The sequence below is a fragment of the Rhinopithecus bieti genome, unplaced genomic scaffold, assembly GCF_001698545.2.
Source record: "Rhinopithecus bieti isolate Rb0 unplaced genomic scaffold, ASM169854v2 scaffold_18548, whole genome shotgun sequence".
NCBI lineage: Eukaryota > Metazoa > Chordata > Mammalia > Primates > Cercopithecidae > Rhinopithecus > Rhinopithecus bieti.
In genome coordinates, this window is record NW_016809526.1 from 1,040,533 (window position 1) to 1,064,067 (window position 23,535).

The 23,535-nt window shown below is 49.9% G+C and overlaps 2 protein-coding genes across 4 annotated transcripts in view; one reads left to right on the top strand and one right to left on the bottom strand.

Annotated features, from left to right (window-relative positions):
• SYTL3 (synaptotagmin like 3) overlaps nt 1–6,752 on the top strand; it is a 115,900-nt gene extending 109,148 nt beyond the window's left edge. The window contains 4 exon segments of the mRNA XM_017889629.1: nt 2,566–2,668; nt 3,973–4,075; nt 5,202–5,407; nt 6,374–6,752. Coding sequence (XP_017745118.1) covers nt 2,566–2,668; nt 3,973–4,075; nt 5,202–5,407; nt 6,374–6,483 — 522 coding nt within the window. The 3' untranslated portion in view covers nt 6,484–6,752.
• Nucleotides 6,753–7,626: 874 nt separating this feature from the next.
• EZR (ezrin) overlaps nt 7,627–23,535 on the bottom strand; it is a 58,008-nt gene continuing 42,099 nt past the window's right edge. The window contains exons 4-10 of one of the 3 annotated variants that reach the window (XM_017889633.1): nt 18,493–18,589; nt 13,459–13,622; nt 12,966–13,096; nt 11,997–12,157; nt 11,537–11,629; nt 9,172–9,423; nt 7,627–8,987 (exon numbers count right to left, since the gene is read on the bottom strand). In XM_017889633.1, coding sequence (XP_017745122.1) covers nt 8,823–8,987; nt 9,172–9,423; nt 11,537–11,629; nt 11,997–12,157; nt 12,966–13,096; nt 13,459–13,622; nt 18,493–18,589 — 1,063 coding nt within the window. In that variant the 3' untranslated portion in view covers nt 7,627–8,822. The remainder of the gene's footprint in view (nt 8,988–9,171; nt 9,424–11,536; nt 11,630–11,996; nt 12,158–12,965; nt 13,097–13,458; nt 13,623–18,492; nt 18,590–23,535) is intronic. The other 2 variants (XM_017889632.1, XM_017889630.1) reach the window with 2 other exon arrangements.

Below are 23,535 nucleotides of genomic sequence, written 5' to 3' on the forward strand. Positions count from 1 at the left end.
CTGCTTTGTACTTTTCTGTGTCCAGATCCCAGACTGGGAGAGAGTTCACGTGAGACCATGAGGGATGAAAAACATGGGCTTCTACCATCTCTTTAAAAACCCCAGCCGGGAGGCCGAGCATGGTGGCTCTCAGCAAAGCGCTGTAATCCCAGCACTTTGGGAGGCCAAGGCAGGCAGATCACGAGGTCAGGAGATTGAGACCATCCTGGCTAACACAGTGAAACCCCATCTCTACTAAAAATACAAAAATTAGCTGGGTGTGGTGGCGTGTGCCTGTAGTCCCAGCTACTCGGGAGGCTGAGGCAGGGGAATTGCTTGAACCCGGGAGGCGGAGGTTGCAGTGAGCCGAGATTGCGCCGTTGCATTTCAGCCTGGCGACAGAGCGAGACTCCATCTCAAAACAAAACAAAAACAAAAACAAACCAGCTGGATGGACTACTCCCCTCAGCCAAGGGCCCACAGCAGGCCCAGCCTTCTGCTCCAACCTGGACATAGGACACGGGGGCCATCTGGCTTCTTTTCCTCTCTGGAGCCAGCACAGCTGGGATTTGCAGTGTCTGTGCCGGGAAGCTTCTCAGGTTTCAGTTGAGGCCTCCTGGTGAGCCGCCTGCCCCCTCCCTGCTCCTCCAGGCAATGCCCACACTCCCACTGCCTGTGCTGTCTCCCCCAAGCTAGAGTCTGGGCTTAGACCTCCCCTTCCCAGTGCCCACCTGGAATGCATCCCCTATCCAAGGTCAGCCCAAGATAACCCAAAGCCTACCTCCTCTAGGAAGCCTTTCCTGATTACCCCTACCAGAAGTGGCCTCCCTTCCAGGACCCAGAGCTCAGGATGCTTGCCATCTCTGGGCCTGATCTTCAGCCTCGGTGTCCCTTTGCTCCTGCCCCAGCCATGCTGTGGGTGGGTGAAGCATCTGGCTTCCATGCCTTCTTCTCATCCCCACTCTGTCATCTCTCAGAAGAGCATCGGCTCCTCCAGGACACCTTGTTTCCAGCTTAGACTCCCTTCTGTCAGAGGCTGAATCCCCCGTGCACCCTCTCTCCCCCACACCTCTGTCATCAGCTTGAAGACAAGGCCTGGAACAAGCACAGGGCCTGGAATAGGACAGGTGGCCACCAGGCCTCATCAGACTGAGCCTGCTCTGGCAAGTGGGTGAGGAGCAGATGGCATGGAGCTGAAAGGCATCCTTCCTAAAGCCAGTGGGGTGGGGAGTCCGCCTACAGGCCTGCCCCTGGGCTCCATTCTGACTCGGTTTCTGACTGCTGAAGCTGGAGACAGCCATATCTCGTTTGGTACCCGAGGGCCAGGAAGACGGGGGCTTGCCCATGTGGGCTCCCAGGAGTCTTGAGGCCTCTGAGGGTAACTGAGAGGGCTGCTTCTCAGTGCTGGCAGAAGCCATGGTGGACCGGATGTGTCGAGACTAAACTTGTCCAACCTGCAGCCCAGGACGGCTCTGTTTTTTGGTTTTTGTTGTTTGTTTTGAGACGGAGTTTTGCTGTCACACAGGCTGGAGTGAAGCAGCATGATCTCAGCTTACTGCAACCTTTGTTCCCCAGGTTCAAGCAATTCTCTGCCTCAGCCTCCCCAGTACTTGGGATTATAGGCGCCGCCACCACGCCCAGCTAGTTTTTTTGTATTTTTAGTAGACACGGGATTTCACCATGTTGGCCAGGCTGGTCTCGAACTCCTGACCTCAGGTGATCCACCTCGGCCTCCCCAAGTGCTGGGATTACAGGCATGAGTCATCATGCCTGGCCCTAGGATGGCATTGGGTGCAACCCAACACAAATTCATAAACTTTCTTGAAACATAAGACTTTTTCGTGATTTTAAGCTCATCAGCTGTTGTTAGTGTTAGTGTATTTTATGTGTGACCCAAGACAGTTCTTCCAGTGTGGCCCAGGGAAGCCGGAAGACTGGATATCCCTGCTCTAGTCTCTTCCCAATGCTCTCCTCCCACCCCACTGGGAGAAAGATGGTGTGGATTTCAGGATCATCTCTTCTCCTGGCCCTCTCTTCACTCACTTTCTGGCAAAACCACTCATGACAGAAGTGCCTCGGTGGGCAGGGACGTGTCCTCAGACTTACCACACCCTGGGGGGCCACCCCCTGTGGCTCTGGGCAGAGTCTACGCCCCATGCTGTCCCCAGCATCTGTGCCAGTCCTTGGCATTGGAGGTCAGTGCGAATCTCTACTGACCTGGGTGGGGTGGATGGGGTGGAGGCTTGAGTTCATTTCTGTTTTTCAAACTTAGGCTGCATCTGGGTTTTCGTAGAAATGTCTTAGGGAGTGTGCAATGCCCTCGAGTCACTCTGCTTCCTTAAGCTTATCTGGCTGTGGTTCGCTGGGGTGGCCGAGCTGTTCCTCCCCACGCTGGGGTTGGGGAGGGTGGGTGTGAAACTATAGATGGAAAGAAGACCAGTCCTGCCACACACACGCCTGCTCCCCCCAGGGCCTTGCAGGGGCCAGGGGGAAGCATCTGTGGACAGAGCTGAGACAACCAGAGGAGCCCGGAAGGTTCTCGGGACTTGGGGAGTACTGTGCCTAAGCTGTGCCTTTCTTCTCCAGGCAGAGAAATATGAAGACAGCGTTCCTCAGAGCAACGGAGAGCTCACAGTCCGAGCTAAGCTGCTCCTCCCTTCAGGGCCCAGAAAACTCCAAGATGCTCAAGGTCGGTGGCCTCCAGCCCCCTGGACATTGTCTGTGTCATTGTCTGCAGAGGCTGGTGCGGCAGGCAGACTGAGAGGTGGGGTGAAAGTTTTCTAGCATTTCCTTTCTACGGGCCCCGTGCCCAGCTCCAGCAGCTCTTTTCTGAGTGATGCAGCGAGCTGGGAAGAGGTTCTCTGGAGCCCATAGCCTGGGGGGAAACGGGTGACTAGAAGCAGACAAGGCCTCCGATGCCCTCTCTACGCTCCTCTAAGGATAATGCCCTAGGCTTTCCTCCCAGGGGCAGATTGGATGGTCTGGGGGGGAACCGTGGACCCTCCTGAAGAACAGAGGCTCCATGACAACGTGGAGCCAAAAGCACATCCCGAGGCGCTGGTACCTGCAGGGCTCAGATGAGATAAATCCCTGCCCCCAGGCACGTGGGTAGCTGCTGCCCAGCAAATGAAGTAGGTCAGGAAGGTGGGTCCTCAGGGACCCTGTGGAGATTTTACTCCTTCTGTAATGTGGGGTGTGTGGAAAGCAGGGGGGTGGGGAAGGAGGATAGGGAGAATGCACTTTTTTTTTTTTCTTTGAGACAGAGTCTTGCTCTGTAGCCTAGGCTGGAGTGCAGTGGCCCATCTCGGCTCACTGCAAGCTCCACCTCCCTGGTTCACGCCATTCTTCTGCCTCAGCCTCCTGAGTAGCTGGGACTACAGGCGCCCGCCACCACGCCTGGCTAATTTTTGTATTTTTAGTAGAGATGGGGTTTCACCATGTTAGCCAGGATGGTCTTGATCTCCTGACCTCATGATCTGCCTGCCTTGGCCTCCCAAAGTGCTGGGATTACAGGCGTGAGCCACCACGCCCGGCCAAGAATGCACATTTCTGTTGTTTCAGTGACTTCCTATTTGGCTAGAAGAGGGAATTCTGCTATCCAAGGTCACCAGCAGACCAGCAGCAAGTGCCCCATGGCCATCCCAACCTCCTAGACAGGGTCTCGGGCCTCTCACTTCCCCCCAAACTGCTGGCTACAACTAAGACTCAAACTTCAGCGTCTTCCCTCTCCTTGTGTTCCTCTTTACTCTTTGCTAGGATCTTAGTGATCCCTCCATCCTGTCCTCCACCTGACCACAGAACGGCACGGTGTGGGCAGTACCACAGCCTGTGGGCAGGGCCAGCGGAGCCCACTGCACCACTCCCACCTGCCCTCTTGGGGTCTGAGGGCTGTGGCAGATTCTCTTGCTAAGCTATCAGTTTTGGGGTGGTGGTACTGCATACTAACGTGTCAGGAGACATGGCTTTGACAGTGAATACTGGCTTTCCTTCCAGGGACAGATGAGTCGTCACTTAATGGCCAACTTTGTTTGGTAGTGCTGGGAGCCAAGAATTTACCTGTGCGGCCAGATGGCACCTTGAACTCATTTGTTAAGGGGTAGGTATTCGATGTAATCAAATATTTATTGATGATGTAGTATACATCACAACCTGGCCCAGAACCTGCAGGGAACACCAAAAAATGTAAGCCACTTACAACGTCTTATTTTAGCTTTCCTGTGAAAATCTAACATAACACATATTAAAGACCCTGATTGCCAAAAATTCATGGGATGTGTACATACTGGGGTACCAGAAACCCTAATCTTCTCAGTTCTTGTGATATCAGCAAGCCAGTTTTGAAATCAAGCATTAAAAAGTAGTGTGTTCAGTAAATATTTCCTGAGCTTAACATCTCCTCTTGGACCAACAGTAAAATGCATGACTGTCCACATTTCATTCTCATTCACTACAGGGCAGCCCTCTAAAAGTAAGGCAAATGCCATTTATTGTTACATTGAAGTGCAAACTCCCTGTCAGTGACATAAGGGAAAAATGACGGTCAAGATAGAACTGAGGCGGGACGCAGTGGCTCGGGCCTATAATCCCAGCACTTTGGGAGGCCGAGGCAGGTGGATCATGTGAGGTCAGGAGTTCGCAACTAGCCTGGCCAACATGAAACGCCATCTCTACTAAAATATAAGAATTAGCCGGGTGTGGTGGTGGGCACCCATGATCCCAGCTGCTCAGGAGGCTGACACAGGAGACTTCCTTGAATCTGGGGGGCGGAGGTTGCGGTGAGCTGAGATCGCACCACTTCACTCCAGCCTGAGCCACAGAGCAAAACTCCATCTCAAAAAAAGGAGAACTGAGCTTGTGTTCTAATCCTGTTGCTTATCTGCATGACCTTGGACAAGCTTTTGTTAAGTTGATTTTCCTGAGAACAGGGTTAAAAGGAGATAACGTGTGTATTTGCATTCAAGGCACCCCAAGGAGGGAAGAGTAAGATGAGGGCCCCGAGGCCGAGGCCGTAGCATGCAACTCGCCCTTCATACCTGATGCAGAATTCAGCCCTAAGGGAAATGTGCCGAATCCTGTGGTTCCCACCCTGCTTCACTGTGGAGGGTGTGGATGTTGTGGACTTGGCACTTTTCTTAGTGCTTCTGGTCTGCACTGATGCACAGGCCTCGGGAGAGGAGGCCATATGGGTGGCAGTGATTGCAGGGTTTGTGTTCCCTCTTCAGCTGTCTCACTCTGCCAGACCAACAAAAACTGAGACTGAAGTCACCAGTACTGAAGAAGCAGGCTTGTCCCCAGTGGAAACACTCGTTTGTCTTCAGTGGCGTAACCCCAGCTCAGCTGAGGCAGTCGAGCTTGGAGTTAACCGTCTGGGACCAGGCTCTCCTTGGAATGAACGACCGCTTGCTTGGGGGAGCCAGGCTTGGTTCAAGTAAGTCTGAGATATTGAGCCCAAACGTTTATCCTTTGTGATTATCCTAATGGGTACTGTGCAAAGAAAATGCTTGCAACAGGGCAGTGACTTAACTGGTTTTGAAATTGCCTAGCCTGCCTTAATTGGAAATTCCTAAGTCTAGTTTTTACTCTACAGCTGAGCCATAATACAGCCAAGTATTTTGACAATTTAAATCAGATTTAGATCTGCCAAAGAAACAAAAATTATAGGCCTCCAAACGGGCTAGGTACAGTATTTGCTTTTGTTTCTGGCGTCAATCATAAAAGGATTATTTTCTTAAAGGAAAATATCTTCTTAACTCAAACAAATGGCAATTCAGAAAGTACTTCATCAAAAGTGGTCAAAACAGCAACGCTGTCCAGAGCCGCTCAGCAGGGCGCCGCCAGCATGGTGGGTAGACAGCCCTCTGCTGTGAGGTTCTGTGCCTGGCACTGCTTCTAGCTGCCAGCAGTGTCCCTGGCATGACAACCAAAAACACCTGCACACATCTCCAAGGACTTCCAACTGAGAACCAGTGACTGAAGAGAAATAAGCCTCACTGCTCAATTACTTTTCAAAGATACTTTGTCCAAAGCTTACTGTCTTCCTCTAAGAATCCTTTCCCCTGGGCAAGCCCAGCCCCCAGTCTGAGACGGCCCCACCCAGCTAGCCTGCTATCCACCCAGCTATCCACTCCCTTGGTGAAGACCCAGCCCACCAAACCAGAGTCCTTGCCTCACTTTCAAACTACAGAGCTCTGGGCTGTTAAGAGTCTCGCAGAGCAGAGAGTGCCTGGGTGAATCCGTCTCCACACTAGCTTTGTTGGGGTGGGGGTAGTGGTGGTTGGCCTTTTAATGTGGACTTAAGGTGAAAAACTTTTCTGGCTGGTCATTTTCAAAGAGCTGAGAGGGGACGAAGTGGTGCCCTCCCTGACCATGGCTAAGTTGTCATCCTCTCTTACAGAGGGAGACACAGCTGGTGGCGGGGATGCATGCTCACAATTGAAGCTCCAGTGGCAAAAAGTCCTTTCCAGCCCCAATCTATGGACAGACATGACCCTTGTCCTGCACTGATGTGAAGGCCTCAAGGTTCCAGGTTGCAGCGGGTGTGAAGCACTGTGCGTCTGCAGAGTGGGGCTACAAACCAGGTGCAGGGTCCCAGCTGGAGACCCTTTGGACCTTAAGCAGTCTCCATCTGCAGTCCTGTCCCATGGCTTGAACACCTACTGGTATCTGTGTATATTTAAGTTAAATACAACAATAATGTATGTTACCTAAGCCTCTGGTGGGTTATCTCCGAGATGTAGAAAATGGCCAGATTTCAATAAACGTTGTTACCAGCATCCTCCAGTGCCTATCAAATGGTAAAAGGCCGGCTAGTGGGCCTGGTGGCTCCCCGCCTATAATCCCAGCAACTTTGGGAGGCTGCAATGGATGGCTTGAGCTCAGGAGTGTGAGATCAGTCCAGGCAACATAGAGATACCCTGTCTACGGAAAAAACAAAAAATTATCTGGGTGTGGTGGTACACACCTGTAGTCCCAGCTACTCAGGAGGCTGAGCCAGGAGGATTGAGAACAGGAGGCTGAGGCTGCAGTAAGCCCTGACTACACAACTGTGCTCCAGCCTGGGCCAAAGGAAGACCCTGTCTCAAAAAAAAAAAAAAAAAAGTCACAGCTTTGTCGTGAGCAGCATTTTATTTTTTTGAGACGGAGTCTCCCTCTGTCACCAGGCTGAAGTGTGGTGGCACAATCTCAGCTCACTGCAACCTCCGACTCCTGGGTCCTAGCAAATCTCTTGCCTCAGCCTCCCAAGTAGCTGGGATTACAGGCACGCACCACACCTAATTTTTGTATTTTTAGTTGAGACGGCATTTCACCATGTTGGCCAGGATGGTCTCCATCTCCTGACCTTGTGAACCACCTGCCTTAGCCTCCCAAAGTGCTGGGATTACAGGCGTGAGCCACCATGCCCGGCGGTGAGCAGCATTTTAGAGAAGCCTGGTGAGTGTTGGAGCTGTCCTCTCCCGTGGAAACTGTCTCCAGAGGAGGTTAGGTGCCCCATGGAGCACCATGTCTTGGGTTCATCAGCTCTTTTACCAGTGTACCCCCAGGGACACCATGGCCTCTCACAAAAACCCAGCCAGACGACAGCAATAGAGCCCAGGTGAGTCGGCGGTGGCCCTCCCACCCCACACACACACAAGTACACACCCATGCTGCTTCATGCCTTTGCAAAGCTTTTATTTCATGTCTGCAGCATGGAATCCACCTGCACATGGCATCTTAGCTGCGAAGAAGTAAGCAGTGCACAAGAAGGAATGAGTGGGCAGAACCAATGGCCTCCACAAGCTGCCTTCCAGCAGCCTGCCAAGGCCATGGCAGAGACTACAAACAAACACAAGCAAACAGTCTCTTCACGGCTGGAGTCTGAAAGGTCATAGTGGCATGTGTGTATTTGACAAAATTAAAAGTGTGCATAGTCCATTACATGCATAAAACACTAACAGTAAAAATCCTGTTTACATGTGACTGCAGCAGGCAGGTAACCAGCTTCACCACTGCCCTCCTGCCACATCACATCAAGTGCCATTGTTAGAGGGTTTTTCATATGTAATTCTTTTATTCTGTAAAAGGTAACAAAATATACAGAACAAAACTTTCCCTTTTTAAAACTAATGTTACAAATCTGTATTATCACTTGTATATAAATACTATATAGCTGATCATTAATAAGGTGTATAAGTACAACAATATATTCTAACTGTTAAGCAAAAAACCCTAAAAAAAACTAAAAAAAAAATTTATCCAAGTGTCCTACATACACCACTCACGCTGGTGATCACTGTGCTCTCTGCCAGCTGCATGGAGTGACGGAAGGAGGAAATCATTGTGTGTGTGCGCGCGAGAGTGCTTCAGACTCAATTTCCCAAAAAAATTTTCACCCCTCAAAGCATGTAAATATACAAAGATGGATCCTTCATAGAAATTAAAAATCAATTTGAGCTCATTTCAAATACAGAACAAGTATGGCACAGATGGAAGCCACGCCGCGGTTTCCTTTAACGATGCTGACTCTTGTACCACACAGGCCAGCATGAAGTTTCTTACTCAGACTTTACAGGCATTTTCTGTAATTTAATCAGTCCTGCTCCCAGCACAACACAGGAGGTGATTTGAGAATAATCGCGAGAATCAGGCCTGCTTGGCACTATGATACAACTGGGGAAAACCAACCAGGACGCCTCCCTGGTTCCCAGCCCAGAATGTTTCTGTTGGGTAACTGCTTTTTAAAGGAACTGGGCTCTCGGAGTTCCTAGACTCGGAGCACTAAAGACACAAGCGTGGCGAGGCTGGCAGTACCGGTGGCAGCGCCCGCTGTGAGCGCCCCTCTGCCCTCGGTCCTGGCCTGGCCATTACAGGGCCTCGAACTCGTCGATGCGCTGCTTGGTGTTGCCCTGCCGGATCTGCCGCAGCGTCTTGTACTTGTCCCGGCCTTGCCTCATGTTCTCGTTGTGGATGATGTCATTGTGGGTCCTCTTATTCTCATCTCGGGCCTGGGACAGCTCGCTGCTCAGCGTCTGCAACATAAAGCAGCATTGGTCAGGTCCCTTCCTCCCCAAATGGCCCAGCCCCTCCCCTAGGAAAATGGGAAGGGCAAGAGGGGTGCTAGGTGGGGCTGGCTCACATCGCTGCCTTCCCCAAGCCTGTCTGCTGCAAGAGCGAGGCAGGCCCCCTGGAGACACACAGCCCCTTGGGCCTCACCAGCAGCTGCCGCTGCACACGCTCGTTCTTCTCTGCCTCAGTGATACGCTTCTCCTCATTGCGGTCATCCCGGATGCCCTCACTAGACAGCTCTGCACTGTAGCCCGTGGGCTCCGCGCCCTCATCCTGCAAGCTCTCCTGGACATGGTAGCTCAGTGGCTCGTACACGGGGGGTGGCGGGGGCGGGGGTGCCGTCATCACCAGGTGCAGCTCCTCCTTGGTCTTCACCAGGTCATCCTGGGCTTCTTTGGCCTTTGGAAAGCAAATTAATAGGTGAGGACTTCTCACCCAAAAGTACTATCCTCCTGGCTATAAGAACCAACTGTTGCCTCCCTCTGTCCTGGCACGCTAAGGCAGCACTAAACCGTGCTGGGCCATGGCTTCAAAGAAGAGCCCCTCAAGGTGCATATGGGGTTTACAACCCTCTGCATCCAAGACAGGATGAGGAACTGTGATGCCGGAGCCTGGGCAGTTTTAAAAACTACCATTTCTTGGGGCTGGGCGCGGCTGCTCAAGGGGCCTGTAATTCCCAGCACTTTGGGAGGCCGAGATTGGCAGATCACAAGGCTCAGGAGATCGAGACCATCCTGGCTACCCGGTGAAACCCCGTTCTTACTAAAAAAATTACAAAAAACTAGCTGGCGAGTGGCGGGCGGGGGCCCCTTGGTAGTCCCAGCTACTCGGGAGGCTGAGGGCAGGAGAATGGCATAAACCGGGAGGCGGAGCTGCAGTGAGCTGAGATCCAGCCACTGGCACTCCAGCCTGAGCGAACACGCGAGAACTCCCAAAACAAAACAAAACAAAACTACCATTTCTTTTCTGTCTATAACTCTAGACATTATATAATTTTTAGATTAAAAAAAAATCCTGTTAAATGAGTAACGGGCTCTGTTCCTAGCCTCCCCTCATGCCACGGTCATTATCAAGTGGTCTCCTGCTCACCACTTGCAGTCCTTCGAACAGCGTCACACATGCCCAGTCCTGCCCGCCCCATCCCAGCCCTGGAGTCGAGCTTAGTGTGGATCTGTGCTGGAGCCAGCTCTCCTCACTTACCTCTTAACAGGTACTTTCTCAAAAACCTAAGAACCAAAGTCTTCTGCTTGCAACTTCGGATGGTGATATGGCTGTGTCCCCACCCAAAGCTCATGTCCAACTGTAATCCCCACATGTTGAGGGGATTACCTGGTGGGAGTGACTGGATCATGGGGTGGTTTCCCCTAGGCTGTTCATGTGCTAGTGGGTGGGTTCCAAGTGAGAGCTGATGGTTTCAGTGTTTGGCACCACCCCCCGTTACTTCTCTCTTCTGCCCTCACGTAAGAGGTGTGCCTGCTTCCCCTTCGCCTTCTGCCATGACTGTAAATTTCCTGAGGCCTCCCCAACCATGTGGGACTGTGAGTCAATTAAACCTCTTTTCTTTAACTACCCAGTATCAGGTAGTTCTTTATAGCCGTGTGAGAACAGACTAATACAGATCGGCAGCAGGAATGGGGGCTGGAACAAAGGCAAGGAGGCACTAAGCAGAAGCAGCCCTGGAGAGCCAGGAGACACGTCCCCAGAAGGCACCACCACAGATGGAGAAGCCACAGTGGGGGAAGAACAGGCCAGAGGATCTGTGAAGGAGAAGAGCTTCTTAAAGCCTGGTGTGCAGTCTTCAATGGGAACCATCCCCAGACTTTCTCAGGGGCTGTGCCTTCCTGGAGGGCACAGGGGATCCCAGCTTCTCTCTCCCAGAGAGAAGCCCTGCGTGCATCTCACAATGACAGCTACAGCTGATTAAACCTCTGTGCCAGGTCCTGGGCATGGGACCTCACATCTGCAGAGCAACTTTATGAGTTGGGTATCGCCCCCATTCTACAATAAGGAAAATGAGGCTGGGAGAGGTGATGCTACTAGCCCTCAGTCAAACAGCTGATGGGCGGCAGAGCCCGGCTCTTGCTCCAGCCTAGAGACTTCCAAGGACCTGGATCTTTTCATGGTGCCCGCTACATATACCAGCTGCAGGAGGTTGTGTTTTAGGCACTGCGACCCCATTGCAAGGGGCACATAATCAGATTTAAAACCAGTTCCTGACCGGAGGCTGTGAGATCAGCACTGAACAGTTTGGGGTAGAGGGAGCAAGGTTGTGAAAATCAATCAGAAGTCCTCCCTCTATGAATCCAGCAGCTGCCCTGACTCATGTACAGTCAAACCCATCTCTTTGGGGATGTCTACTTCAATAATACAACTGGTATCAGCAGAGGATCGTGAGACATCCCAGAAGCTTCCAGTAGGACATGGCAGCCCATGGCCCAGACCTCTCCCCCAACCCACCCACCTGCAGAACGGCCCCACCGCAGGCCGTGCAGTTTCCCCCATGCAGACTCACCCTGTGCTGCCACTCTTCAACCTCATCCTCCTTGCGCCTCCGCGCCTCTTCCAGGAGGGCAATCTTGGCAGTGTATTCTGCAAGCTCCGCAGCCTGGGAAGGGAATGCCAAGCTAAAGTGACTTCTGATATCCTTTCAACAGAGTCCAGTTGTGAATGAGTGTTAATGTGTGTTGGTGAGCAGCCTCCACTGTGACATCTGAGTCCCCGTCACCCCCACTCCATGGCCAGCAGAGTTCATCGTGCATCCTCCCTGCCATCTCTTCCTGGATGCCCACACCCACCTTCAACGGGTGACCCTGGCAACAGCCCGGCCCCTTCCCCCGCCAGCTGCTTCAGTCCCCAGCAGATCAGCTTACAGCTTCCAGTCATGACAATTATTACAAGGCAGGTGTCACATTTTCCATCCACAGAAGCAGCCTCTCTATAATTCAGCATCTTGAAACTCAGGCCATTCCTACCAGCTGCTCCTGGCTCTTTATCTGATCCACCGCCTGTCTCTCCAGCTCCTCCTTAGCGCGCAGCGCGGCCATGCGGTCAGCCTCTAGGCGCTCAGCCTCCTCCTGCGCCCGCTTCCTCTCCTCCTCCAGCTGCAGGGCCCTCTGAATCTGCTCCGAGAGCTCTGAGAAGACACAAAGCCAGAGCCGTTCAAGCCCTTGGCCCACGAACCTAGGAGCCCTCGCCTTCCATTCACACCCCCAAAGCCACAGAGCCCTAGACCAAGTCACAGGTCAAGGGGATGTCTTCCAGTGACCCTGGAGGAAAGCACTTCACAGCTCATTCCTGTTGTTTCCATGACAACTTCCTCAGGATGGCTAGAAACCCATCCAACGTGGTGGGCCAGGCACCCTCTGGCATGCATGACTCAACCTTCTTGGCGTTAACTCTCCCCAGGTCAGCCGCCCGCTGTGCTGGTGGCCCACACTCCACTCAGAACACAAACACCCTTCCCATCTGTGCTAAGGGCTGCCAGTGAACATAGCATCTGTGGCACCTTATGTAATCAGCCCAGCTGCTGGGGTTGTCGACTGGAGCTGTGCTGGGGAATCTGGTTCTGAAGAAGCATTTGGGTTTTAGTCTAGAGGTCGAGGACAGTGCAGCATGGTCCTGTCACTCATAGGCTATGGGACTGTGGGAAGATCACTGTACCGCACCAAACCTTACTGTACTCATCGGGGAAACTGGGTGATTGAGCACTTACTGCAAAGGACTAGGGAAATTTTAAAATACAATGTCTTAGAACAATTAGCACCAAAGTTAATGAAGTACAGAATTGTTTTCCAAACCAAGTAACTATTTTATCATTTCGGTTGTGAGTCTGCGCCGTGGGACATGTTCTTGGTTTCCTTTCCGGTGGCTGGGTGGGTGTGGCCCCTGCCCCTGTGGAAATGCATGACCCAGTGTAGAGTGCCAGCCCCAGGGCGCCTGACCTCTCTCTGCCTTCTTGGTCTTCTCCTCGTAGTCCTGCAGCCGCAGCATCAGCTCCTCCTTCTCACGCATCATCTGCTCTTTCTCTCTCTCCACAGTTTCTCTCCTTTTCTTCTCTGTTTCCAGCTGTTGCCTGGTGCAGGGAAAAAGAGGCACAGGGAGATTTAGACTGGCAGGAAAGTGAGGGGTCAACACACTTCATGGGTATGTGCAGCTCCAGGATGGACTTGGCATCCTGAGGGCCACCCTGGCCTGCCGCCAGCCTGAGCTGCCTGAGGGAGCAGCCGCTCCAGGGCTGACACCAGACTCAGCACCACAGCAACCTCCCAGAGACAAAGGCCTCAAAGATCCCAGTGTGGCGACTGGGTTCCATTCCACCAGGCTCTCCCCATCAGCTCCGCGGTCACCTGACAGGCACTGGCTGCCACGGCAGGCAGGGCTGGCGGTAGCTGAGCTGGGAGAACACAGGCCCCCGCTCTGGCCTCCCATGCTCACCGCTCCAGCTGCTTCTGATGCTTCTCCTCCCGGGCCTGGGCCTTCATCTGCTGCACCTCGATGGTGTCGGGCTTCCTACGGCGCATGTACAGCTCGTGGTTGCCCATGCAGAGCTGTAGGATCCGCTTGTTAATTCTCAGGCGGGGGGCATAAAACACAAAGTCCTACAAAACAGAACAGGGCCACCTGGACTTAAGCTCCTTTGGTTTTCTTCTCCCAAACCATACTTCACAAAGGTCCGGAACTTTTCTAAAAGAACAAATGTAGCAGAACAGGGATGGCAGTGTCTCAGCACTGGAAATGTGCATTCTCCAGGACGGGTGGAGGAAGGGCACGTGCTGCGTGTGTGTGCGGTTACATGTGGGTATGTACATGCTGCATGCACACTGAAATCCCGCTGCACGTAAACTGCAAAGCTTTTCCAAGGTGAGAACTCTCAGCCCTGGGAAACCCTTCAAGTCTCAGAGCTGCCTGCTCTTCCAGGTAGCCACCTTTCATGATGTCCTCTCCAGCCTCACTGCTCCATCCCCAATGCTTGCCTGGATTGCCTCTGCTTCTATTTGAGCTTCCTCTGGCACAGCCTCCCCTCCCACACTGTTATTGCTATGCTGACCAGGTCACCACCCTGACTGTCAATGCCAGCCTAGGAGCTCCAGGATGAGCTCCAGGGCCTGGGCCCAACACACACGGAGACCTTTTGACTCTGGGTCCAGCCTCCCATATGCTCTCAGTTCTCTCTCAACGCTGTCCAGCCCTGCTCCTGCACCCGCCACACCCGCTACAGATGCTCGCTGCAGTGGCACTGTTGCTTCACTCCAGTGACTCCCTTCAGCATCTCACTCCTATGAGGCCATCAGCTCCCGAGAGCAGGGGCCACATTCACTCATCTCTGTCTTCCCAAGGTCAATATTTGAGGTGCTCAGTACCTGCCAGACATCACCAGCTCGTGTGGCACCGACAGCCATGTGCAAGCTCCATGGCCTTGAGCACATCCCTTCACCAGGCTCAGGGCCTTCAACCATAAGGCAGGGATGCCAGTATATCAAGGGACTTCAGATATAGGACTCAATCCTCCCAGCAGTCCCGTTAGATGCTGGCATCCACGCCTTATCGCTGACGTTCAGGAGGGACTCGGAACAGCACCTGGCGCAGTAAGAGCTGGCTGACACACACAGCGGTCACTCCAATTGCTAGTGCCTTGCAAGACCGCAACCAGAGGAGCCTCATCGAAATCAAGGCAGAATCACAGCATTCAGGAAACTCATGACCATGACTGGAAACATTCGGGACACAGCTGACAATCTTAGCCCCAACTCCTCGCTACTGCTGTGATGAGCTTACAAGACAGAAGAATAGAAAATCCCAAGAAAAGTTATTTTCTCCCATGAAAAGTGACTTTGTCAGCTTCCTCTTAACCTCAGGGCCCCCAGCATCCAGCTTCTGACCATTTGGAACATGGACGGGGTGACTAAAACAAAGAAACAGCGCGATACATCCCACAGCAACTTCTGAGACCTAATGAGGAACTGGCTGAGCAGACTCATTGACATATCTGAGAAGAATCTATTTAGCTTCTCAGTCTTTTCATCTGTTCCAGAAATCCTGGGGTGAGAGGTGATGCCAAGCCCTGAGAGCCCATGAACTTCCTGGGTGGGGCTGTCTTTGGGGTTTCACACCCTTGTTGTTAAGTCATTGGGTTTTCCAGGGAGGAGTCTGTGGAGCTGGGAGCAACCTGCCTTTTTATTTCCCACTTATCCCTTATTACACAAGAGGAAACAATCCTGCATTACAGCTTCAGAGGACTCTACCAAATAGGCCCTGACTGACTCAGAACGCTGATTAGCACCAACTCCCCTTTATGGGGTTGTGGGGTGCAGGGGTAAGGCGGATCAATGAAAAACCTCAATGGTAACTTCAGGTTAACGTAACAATGTCCCCCTCTCCCCCTTTCCCTGCAGAAGACAGGTCCTGCCAGCAACGGGAACCAGGAGAATTTGGGGAGTCCACTGCCAGTGGGTGAGGGAGGACAGTGCCTGGCAGGAAATCTCTCCCAGTGCCTTATGAAGGAAGCCGGTTTCTCAAGTTAAAACAAAGATTCATACTGAAAGGTTTCTAAATCCAAGTCCCTAACCTGATGCAGGATGCAGCTTCCTGATGCAGAACGACGACACGACAAGACCTGGAGCAGGGTTTTTAAACTGGCCGAGGACCAGCAAGGTAAAAATGCAAACTAGGCACAAGGAAAGTTCAAGAAAAATAAACCCAAGACCCTACAAATACAGGACAGAAGGTTAAAGGGCCTCTTTTGAAGTCCCTAAGATGCTGGGAAACTCTCCCACAAGAGGCCAATCCCAAGGCTCATCTGGCCGCAGAGATGGCAGGAGGCAGCCGCGGGAGGCAGCAAGGCAGCGGGGCTCCTGGGAAGGCCACATGGAGGAAGCGGTTGAGGAGTCAGAGCAGAAATGCTGCTTTCTCCAAATTTCAGCTGCCTGGAGGCCACAGAAACAAAAGGCCCTTTTGAAAGGGAAAAGGCAGCCGCCTCAGCCCCTCGTAAGGTCACCTGGGCAGGCCGTGTCAGCTGTCTACAAGGTCCCATCTAAAGAGCCAAAGCATGGCCCCAAACTGCTGTATGCACTTTGGCAGGGAAGAGAAGCTGGCTTTTAAAAAGGAGATGCCAATTGTTGGGAGAGAACTGGACAAAGACTCATTGTGAGTTGACAGCAGAAACCACATGGGGTGAGGGTGACCCCTGAAAGTCAACACGAGATAAGGAATCCCACCACCTCAAACTTTGGGGCTTCCTCTTCTTTTACATCAAGTTCGATGTTGAAAACTTGAACTTCTTCTGCCCAAAGTTTACAGACTGAAGCAGGGCAGTGACTCGAGCAGCCCTGGGGTGGTATGGGGGTGACAGAACTCCACCTCCTCAAACCAGCGCCCACTCAAGGCAGATGCTGCCGCCTCAGTGTGGCTCCTGCCCAACCTGCCAAAGGAATCTCACCCCCATCTTCTGATCTGGTTTAGTTTTTAATCACAGCTGTACTGTTAAAATTTACTACCAGGAAGTATCTCATCTGCCTTGTTTTTAACCCTTTCCTCCACTTAAATGTAGGCTTCACCAGGGCAGGAGCTTTGCCTTGCTCATGGCGCACACAGCCCTGGAAGAGTGCCTGGGACAGCGTGCCACCAGCGAATATTTCTTTTGCTTAAGAGTTGGCTTCACATGAGGCTACTCTATAATAAAGGCACATGCACGAGATGTATCACAATGGCTTCTGCTCGGGGCTTATTATGAAATATTCTTCAGCTCTTCAAGAGATGAACTTGTATCAAACACACACGCACAAACATTCTGAAACAATCTAGTCCAGAGCTTCTACTCTAGTCCGATTTTTAATACAAGTGTTCTGAAAAGGCAGTAGCATCACAAGAGTATGCAGCAGCCTACTGATGAGAGATTTCAGAATTTTCTTGCTCTTCTAAACCGCACCAATCTCACTACCCAAATGACATGAAGATGCTATGACCCTCCATTCATGGTGTTGCATATTAACATGAACTGCTGCCATGGAGCCTTAGAGTGCATTCAATACGCATTCAATTTTAAATAACTGTGTAACTACCCAGAGTAGCAGCCAAGAGTTTGCAAACAGCAGGAGACTTTTTTTTTTTTTTTTTTGGAGACGGAGTCTAGCTCTGTTGCCCAGGATTGAGTGCAGTGGCACGATCTCACCTCACTGCAACTTCCACTTCCTGGGTTCAAGCGATTCTCCTGCCTCAGCCTCCTGAGTAGCTGGGATTACAGGTGCCCACCACCACGCCCAGCTAATTTTGTATTTTAGTAGAGATGGGGGTTTCACTGTGTTGGCCAGGCTGGTCTCGAACTCCTGACCTCGTGATCCTGCCACCTCAGCCTCCCAAAGTGCTGGGATTATAGGCGTGAGCGACTGCGCCCAGCCAAGACATTTTTAACAAAGAAAAAAATACTTTCACAAAATTGTCAAGACCTGCAGATTTTAAATTATGCTAGACAAACCTGTATGGGGGGAGAAGTAACGGGACAATAACACCACATACTGTTCTAAGTGGATTTACCATTGCTAAGCAGTACCCAGTCCCAAAAGGGTTAACAGACAACCAAGGTATGGACCACAGCCCATGTTTGCCTCTCCAAGCTTAACACTGTAACTAAGGAACAAAAATTACATGAGAACACAAAGTCCTTTTCAATCTATAATCTTCGTAAAATTCAGAACAGGCTCTAAGGTGGATAACAGAATTTCTTCAGGTGGCAATTTTTTAGAGAACCAGATTTATGATTAGATAACAAAATCCTTACCCCTTCTACAATGCTACAGTTATGTGCATATGTCTCAAATGTTCTGAACTAACAAAAGCTTAAATGTCAGCAGAATAAATAAAACCAAAACAAATTTCCATAATGCACTGGTCTCTGCAGCTATTACAATCAATACTCTCAGATTTCAGGACATGAAGTGTCACCTTCTTACTCTCTCCTCCCAAAATGACTTCCTGCTAGTGTCACCTGTGTGAGGACGCACACTTCTGACAACAGAAGTGGGTGAAGCCTAGACGAAACCTTGGGGACCAGCAATGCTTGGGTCCAAGTCTGACTGTCCCTATCTTGGGTAAGTTCCAGGACAGCTCTGAAAGGCAAATCTGGCCCTTGAGACTCACAGGTCCCACTGTTGGTCAGGTGCCGGGGAGAATCCCCACACCCAGGTGCTCCAGGAGACAGGCTGGCTCTCCACACCAAAAACAAAGCATTTTGGGAAATGCTTATCATTTGGCTAATGACTCAGAACTGCCCTTTTATTCATAAGGAAGATCATGTGAAAAGTTAAGCGGTCTCCACTGCAACAACTGCCTGGCCCACAGGATCTCTGGCCCTCAGTGTAACCACATAGGGAGTTTGGACTATCACCGGCTACTCATCACAGAGAGAAATCTGTTATCCTGACAAGTATAAGAATGAAAAACAGTAGCCCCTGAATAGAATCCTTTGGAACTTACAGGTGCCTTCTTGTCGATGGGTTTAATGACAAACTTTTTGTCATTGAAAGAGATGTTCCTGATTTCACTCCAAGGGAAGCCAATCTTTGGGGTTAACCTGAGGTTAAAAAGAGAAAGTGAATGGTTAGATGTATACGTATGTTCTTGGATTGGCTAAGAGATTCGCAAATCAATTCTTATTATTTCAATTAAAATAATATGCCTCTTAACCCAGGAGGCATAATGTGTTATATGCTATTATCAAATGGTTCCCACCTGTCCTAGGTTAAGCCAAGTGGCTGGCTTTAAGGCATCTGCAACCTTAGTCTGTTCCCATTTCCTTTGGTTTTTCCTCAGTTTGGGGCACCTATGGTTACCCAGGCTGGTGATCTCGAGGTCAACTGCAATTCCTCCCCAGGCACCTTGACCCTCCCTCAGGTATCTTCTGCTGTTCATTCCCACATCACATCACCACACTCGCCTATCTCTCATCCTGCCAGAGCCCACTCTCAAGCACTGTGCTGGAGCAGCCCTACTTTCAGTTGGCCGATCTGATTAACTTACTCTCCTCATATGTCAACACATTTCTTAACTCAGCATCTAAGAGCTGTCAAATCCAGCCCCAAACTCCACGGTTCAGACCCACCTTTCAACACACAGTTCCCCGGGGCTGCCTCCCTTTCCCTTGAGGCCTCCCTTAACATGCAGGCTCTTCTGCTACATTCTGTTTGCTGAATGTTATTTAAGTTACTGATCATTTAGTTCTATGAAACCAACAGGGAGGGCCAAGATCCCATCATGTTCCTAGACGTCCCATACTCAACAGAGCTTGCCAAGAAAAATGGACAAAGGCCTTGCTATGCATTCTGCTCCTCTGGTTTTCATTCTAGTACGTGTTCTCCTGGCTGGACAGACATCTTCTAATGTCACTCTCCAACTTCCAGGACAGCTCTCAAACTAACGGCCCTAATGAAAGCCCCACAAGGCCAACGCTACTTAGCCAATGCAATGCCATGACTGGCCAGACTCTGGCTTTTATTAGCATTCCCAAGTTCATCATATGACTTCAAGACCATATTGCTCTGCTCACCTCACGCTTCCCACCCTATTCTTCCAACACATTTTACCAGGGAATTAACGACAAATCCTCAAAACCACCGTCCAATAATGCTGCCCTCCAAAACAGTCCTTTCCAACATCCCACAAAAACCTTCATTTTAGAAGTAGCAGGAAGGTCAAGCAATCTATGGCCTACCAACAGCTTCAATACTGACGAGCGATGCAAGTTTCATTATGACATCATCAACTAAATCAAGGCAGTGGGGTGGACTCTGGAGGCTGAGGGCAAACATGTAAGCCTGACAGCTGGCCCTTCTGGGGAACAGCATGGTCAGTCATGGTGTGCCTGCAGGAATGATGGCAGGGCACTGACCAGACCATGGTTCTAAATGTCAAAGCTTTTGTATACATCCTTTCTTTCACAGTGCTATGCTCTAGAATCAGCAATCCCCATAAAAACACAACTGGCATTCAAACAAAACATGAAATGAGTTTGTTCTTTTATCTTCAAGATGTAATTTTCTTCACAGGTTTCAGAGCATTGAAGGGGAACTCCAGATACCACCTACTAGCCCTGCTACTGACTTCAGCCTATGTCCTCCTTACATTGAAAGCCTGTTGAGAGTGGCATCAGGTAGGCATGTGTTGCTTCTGGAGCACTTCCTCCCAAAACACAAGAGCAGCCTGCTGGCACCAACAGAGGAGCTAGGATCCAAGCTCCGGAGGCTCCGCCCACAGCACATAGCACTGTTAGCCAGCGTGCGGCATCCTGAAACTTCAAGGGGCTAGGATCCAGTCTCTATACAGGACTCTCAAAACAGGTTCTGACCTTAGAAAACTTAGGCCTCCAGCTCTCTAGTGTGTGTAGTAAGTTTGTCCTCTTAGGACTTTGAAACCTCAAAAACAATTCATAGCCACTCATAAGCATAATTGCAGTATCAAAATAAAAAGGTTAAACATGAAAATTATGACTCACTTTTGAGTTAAAGAACTTCTTTTAATTCTTGACCAAAGTTGGAAAATTAAAGCCCAAGGATTTCCTTTTTCCTACGAGATCACATATAGGACATGAACAGGGTCCACAGAGAAGAGGGCCACAGGGTTTGTAAGTGTCCTTGCTTAGGCCACACATTAAGAAAGCATGATTCTCCAACAACAGGGACCAGACAGAGGCCTCTGCAGAAATGGCTGATTCTAGGACTAGTACAGGGAACGCAAAGGATGAACTTGGTGCATCTTGAGGAGCCAGAGAGTAAGGAAGCCTGCAAAGAATGCAGGGCTCACACTTCAAGGTGCTCCTAAAGGCCAAATCTCAAACCACCTGAGCAAGAAGATACATACTCGTAGATCATAACCTGAAGACCGAAACACATATCCATGAGTCCATATTAATATAACTGAATAAATGGAGAAAGAAATTGGTTCCTTACAGAATTCCAATACATGTAAAAGAAGTTTTAAAATCACAATTTCTCAAATACCACAGTAATCTCATCAATGGTAGCTAGAACTAGGATGTTCACATAGTTTAAAATTATCTCCCCCAAATATACCGAACAATTGTAAAGGGAAGGATAGTGATGTCACAGTGAAGAAACTTGGCAGACACCACCTTAACTAATAATCAAAATTAGCACCACCTAAGATAAGATATACTGACCACATGTGCCACCTTGAAAGAGGCCCTGGAAGGGCAAAACAGCACTTGCTTCTCACCAAAAATGTAAAACTCCAAATAATGAGAAAACACCAAACAATCCAAGTTGAAGGGCTTTCCAAAGTCAATGGCCAGTACTCTTCAAAGATATCAAGGTCATGACAAAAAAAAGACTACTATCCTACATCAAAGGAGATGGGGAGGTCTAACAACTCACTGTAGGTGTGGCTCCAGAGAGGGTCTCGGGGCAGAAATAGGACATCAGTGAGAAAACTGATTAAAATGAGAATAAGATCTAGAGATTATTAACATTAATTTTCTGATCTTGGCATTTGGACTACGGTTACATAAGCTGTTAATGTTTGAGGAAACTAAGTGAAGGGCATATAGGAATTATTTATACTATTTTTAGAATCTTTTTAAAGTTTGAAATAATATATATTTTTTAAACTGAGATGGGGTCTTACTCTGTCACCCAGGCTGGAGTGCAGTGGCACAATCTTGGTTCACTGCAGCAGCCGCCTCCTGGGCTCAAGTGATCCTCCCACCTTAGCCTCCCAAGTAGCTAGGACCACAGGCATGCGCCACCACACCCAGCTAATGTTTTGTACTTTTGGTGGAGACGGGGTTTTGCCATGTTGCCCAGGCTGGTCTTGAACTCCTGACCTCAAGGGATCTGCCTGTTTTAGCCTCCCAAAGTGCTGGGATTACAGGTATGAGCCACCATGCCCAGCCTGAAATGACTTTAAAATGCAAGAATGGGCCAGGCACGGTGGCTTACCCCTGTAATCCCAGCATTTTGGGAAGCCAAGGTGGGCAGATCATTTGAAGTCAGGAGTTTGAGACCAGCCTGGCCAACACAGTGAAACCCCGTCTCTACTAAAAATACAAAAATCAGGCCGGGCGTGGTGCGCATGTCGTATCCCCAGCTTATCGGCGGAGGTGAGGCAGTGAGAACCCGCACTTGAACCCCGAGCAGAGTACAGTGAGCCGAAGGATTGGCCACTTGCACCTCCACCCTGGGTGACACAGTGAGACTCCGTCTCAAAAAAATAAATAAATAAATAATAATAAATAAATTAAATAAATAATATAAATGCAAGAATGAATGATTTAAAAATTTCACTCAGCAAATGAACACTTAAGATTACATTTCATTGTATTTAAATTTTACATCAAAAGAACAAAACATAACCAACCTCTAGCATATCATATGCACTTTCATTTTGAGGAAGGATATGGATGCTTGCAATTTTCCTGGAAATGTGTTAGAGGGCCAGAGGGTGACAAGTGATGTGCAGATGGAAAGAGATGTGAGACAGCAAGTGAAGCCCTGAGTACCTATCTGCAAGGAATTTAAAACACACGTTCTGTGGCTCCTGTTCCAGTCTCCAAGCTCCCCGTGCGCCCTTTCCCTTTAAGAAGGGAGCCCTGGACCTAGTGCACTTCCAGAAACTCCCACCTACAGAAGTACTTCTATGATGAAATCTGACCAAAGAAGGATGAAGCTAAGGGGAAAAAAAGTGATTTTATAGGACTACAGATAGATCAGGTTCCTGTAGTTTTTGTTTTTGGTCTGAGAGTGTCAGGTTTCAAATTCTAACTCAGCTAAACTGAACTTTCTCTGTTCACAAGCTTATAATGCCAGTCAGGAGGGCGCTTACCTGTTTTTGTCCTCTTTATACTCCCACCTAGTCCAAGCTAAGGGTTTAAAGAAAGATGACAAATAGTCCTACATGCTCCCACTTAATGGTTATGTGTACAATGAAAAGGGGACCCCAAGAGACAGATTTCCAGCCAGACCCTATTTAGTACTAAACAGGTAAGTGTTTTAATAAAATAGAGACTTTACTTGCAGAGTACAAATCTCTTAGAGCTCAATTTCCATATTCAATAGGTTAGCTTTCTCACCTGAACAATGTTTCAGGCATATCTAATTCTCCTAGTTCCACCGACAGAGGTAACAGCGCAACAGCTGGCTGTTCTCAGCACTCCTCAGACTTCAGGACAGTCTCCTGCTTATGCTGCTACCACGTTGTCAATATTTGTTCAAAAGGGAAAGAATTTGGGCCTATTAATTGACTGAATATCTACATAAATGCTTTTTTTTTGTGAAGAGAGGGGTGTGCCTTCAGGAATGGGGAGAAGAGAGGCAGAAAGTGAGCCTGTCCAACACCCCAGTGTGCTCTGAGGGAAAAGAACCATCTGAGAGAGTTGCCAGGTTCACCGCTCAATGGTGGGGAAGGGGTAGCAGAGAGCTAGACCAGTACTAAATAGGGCACACAGCCACATTTTTACTTGGAAGAAATGGACACTTAACGTGGGCTGGGGCAGCTACAAGCTGACAT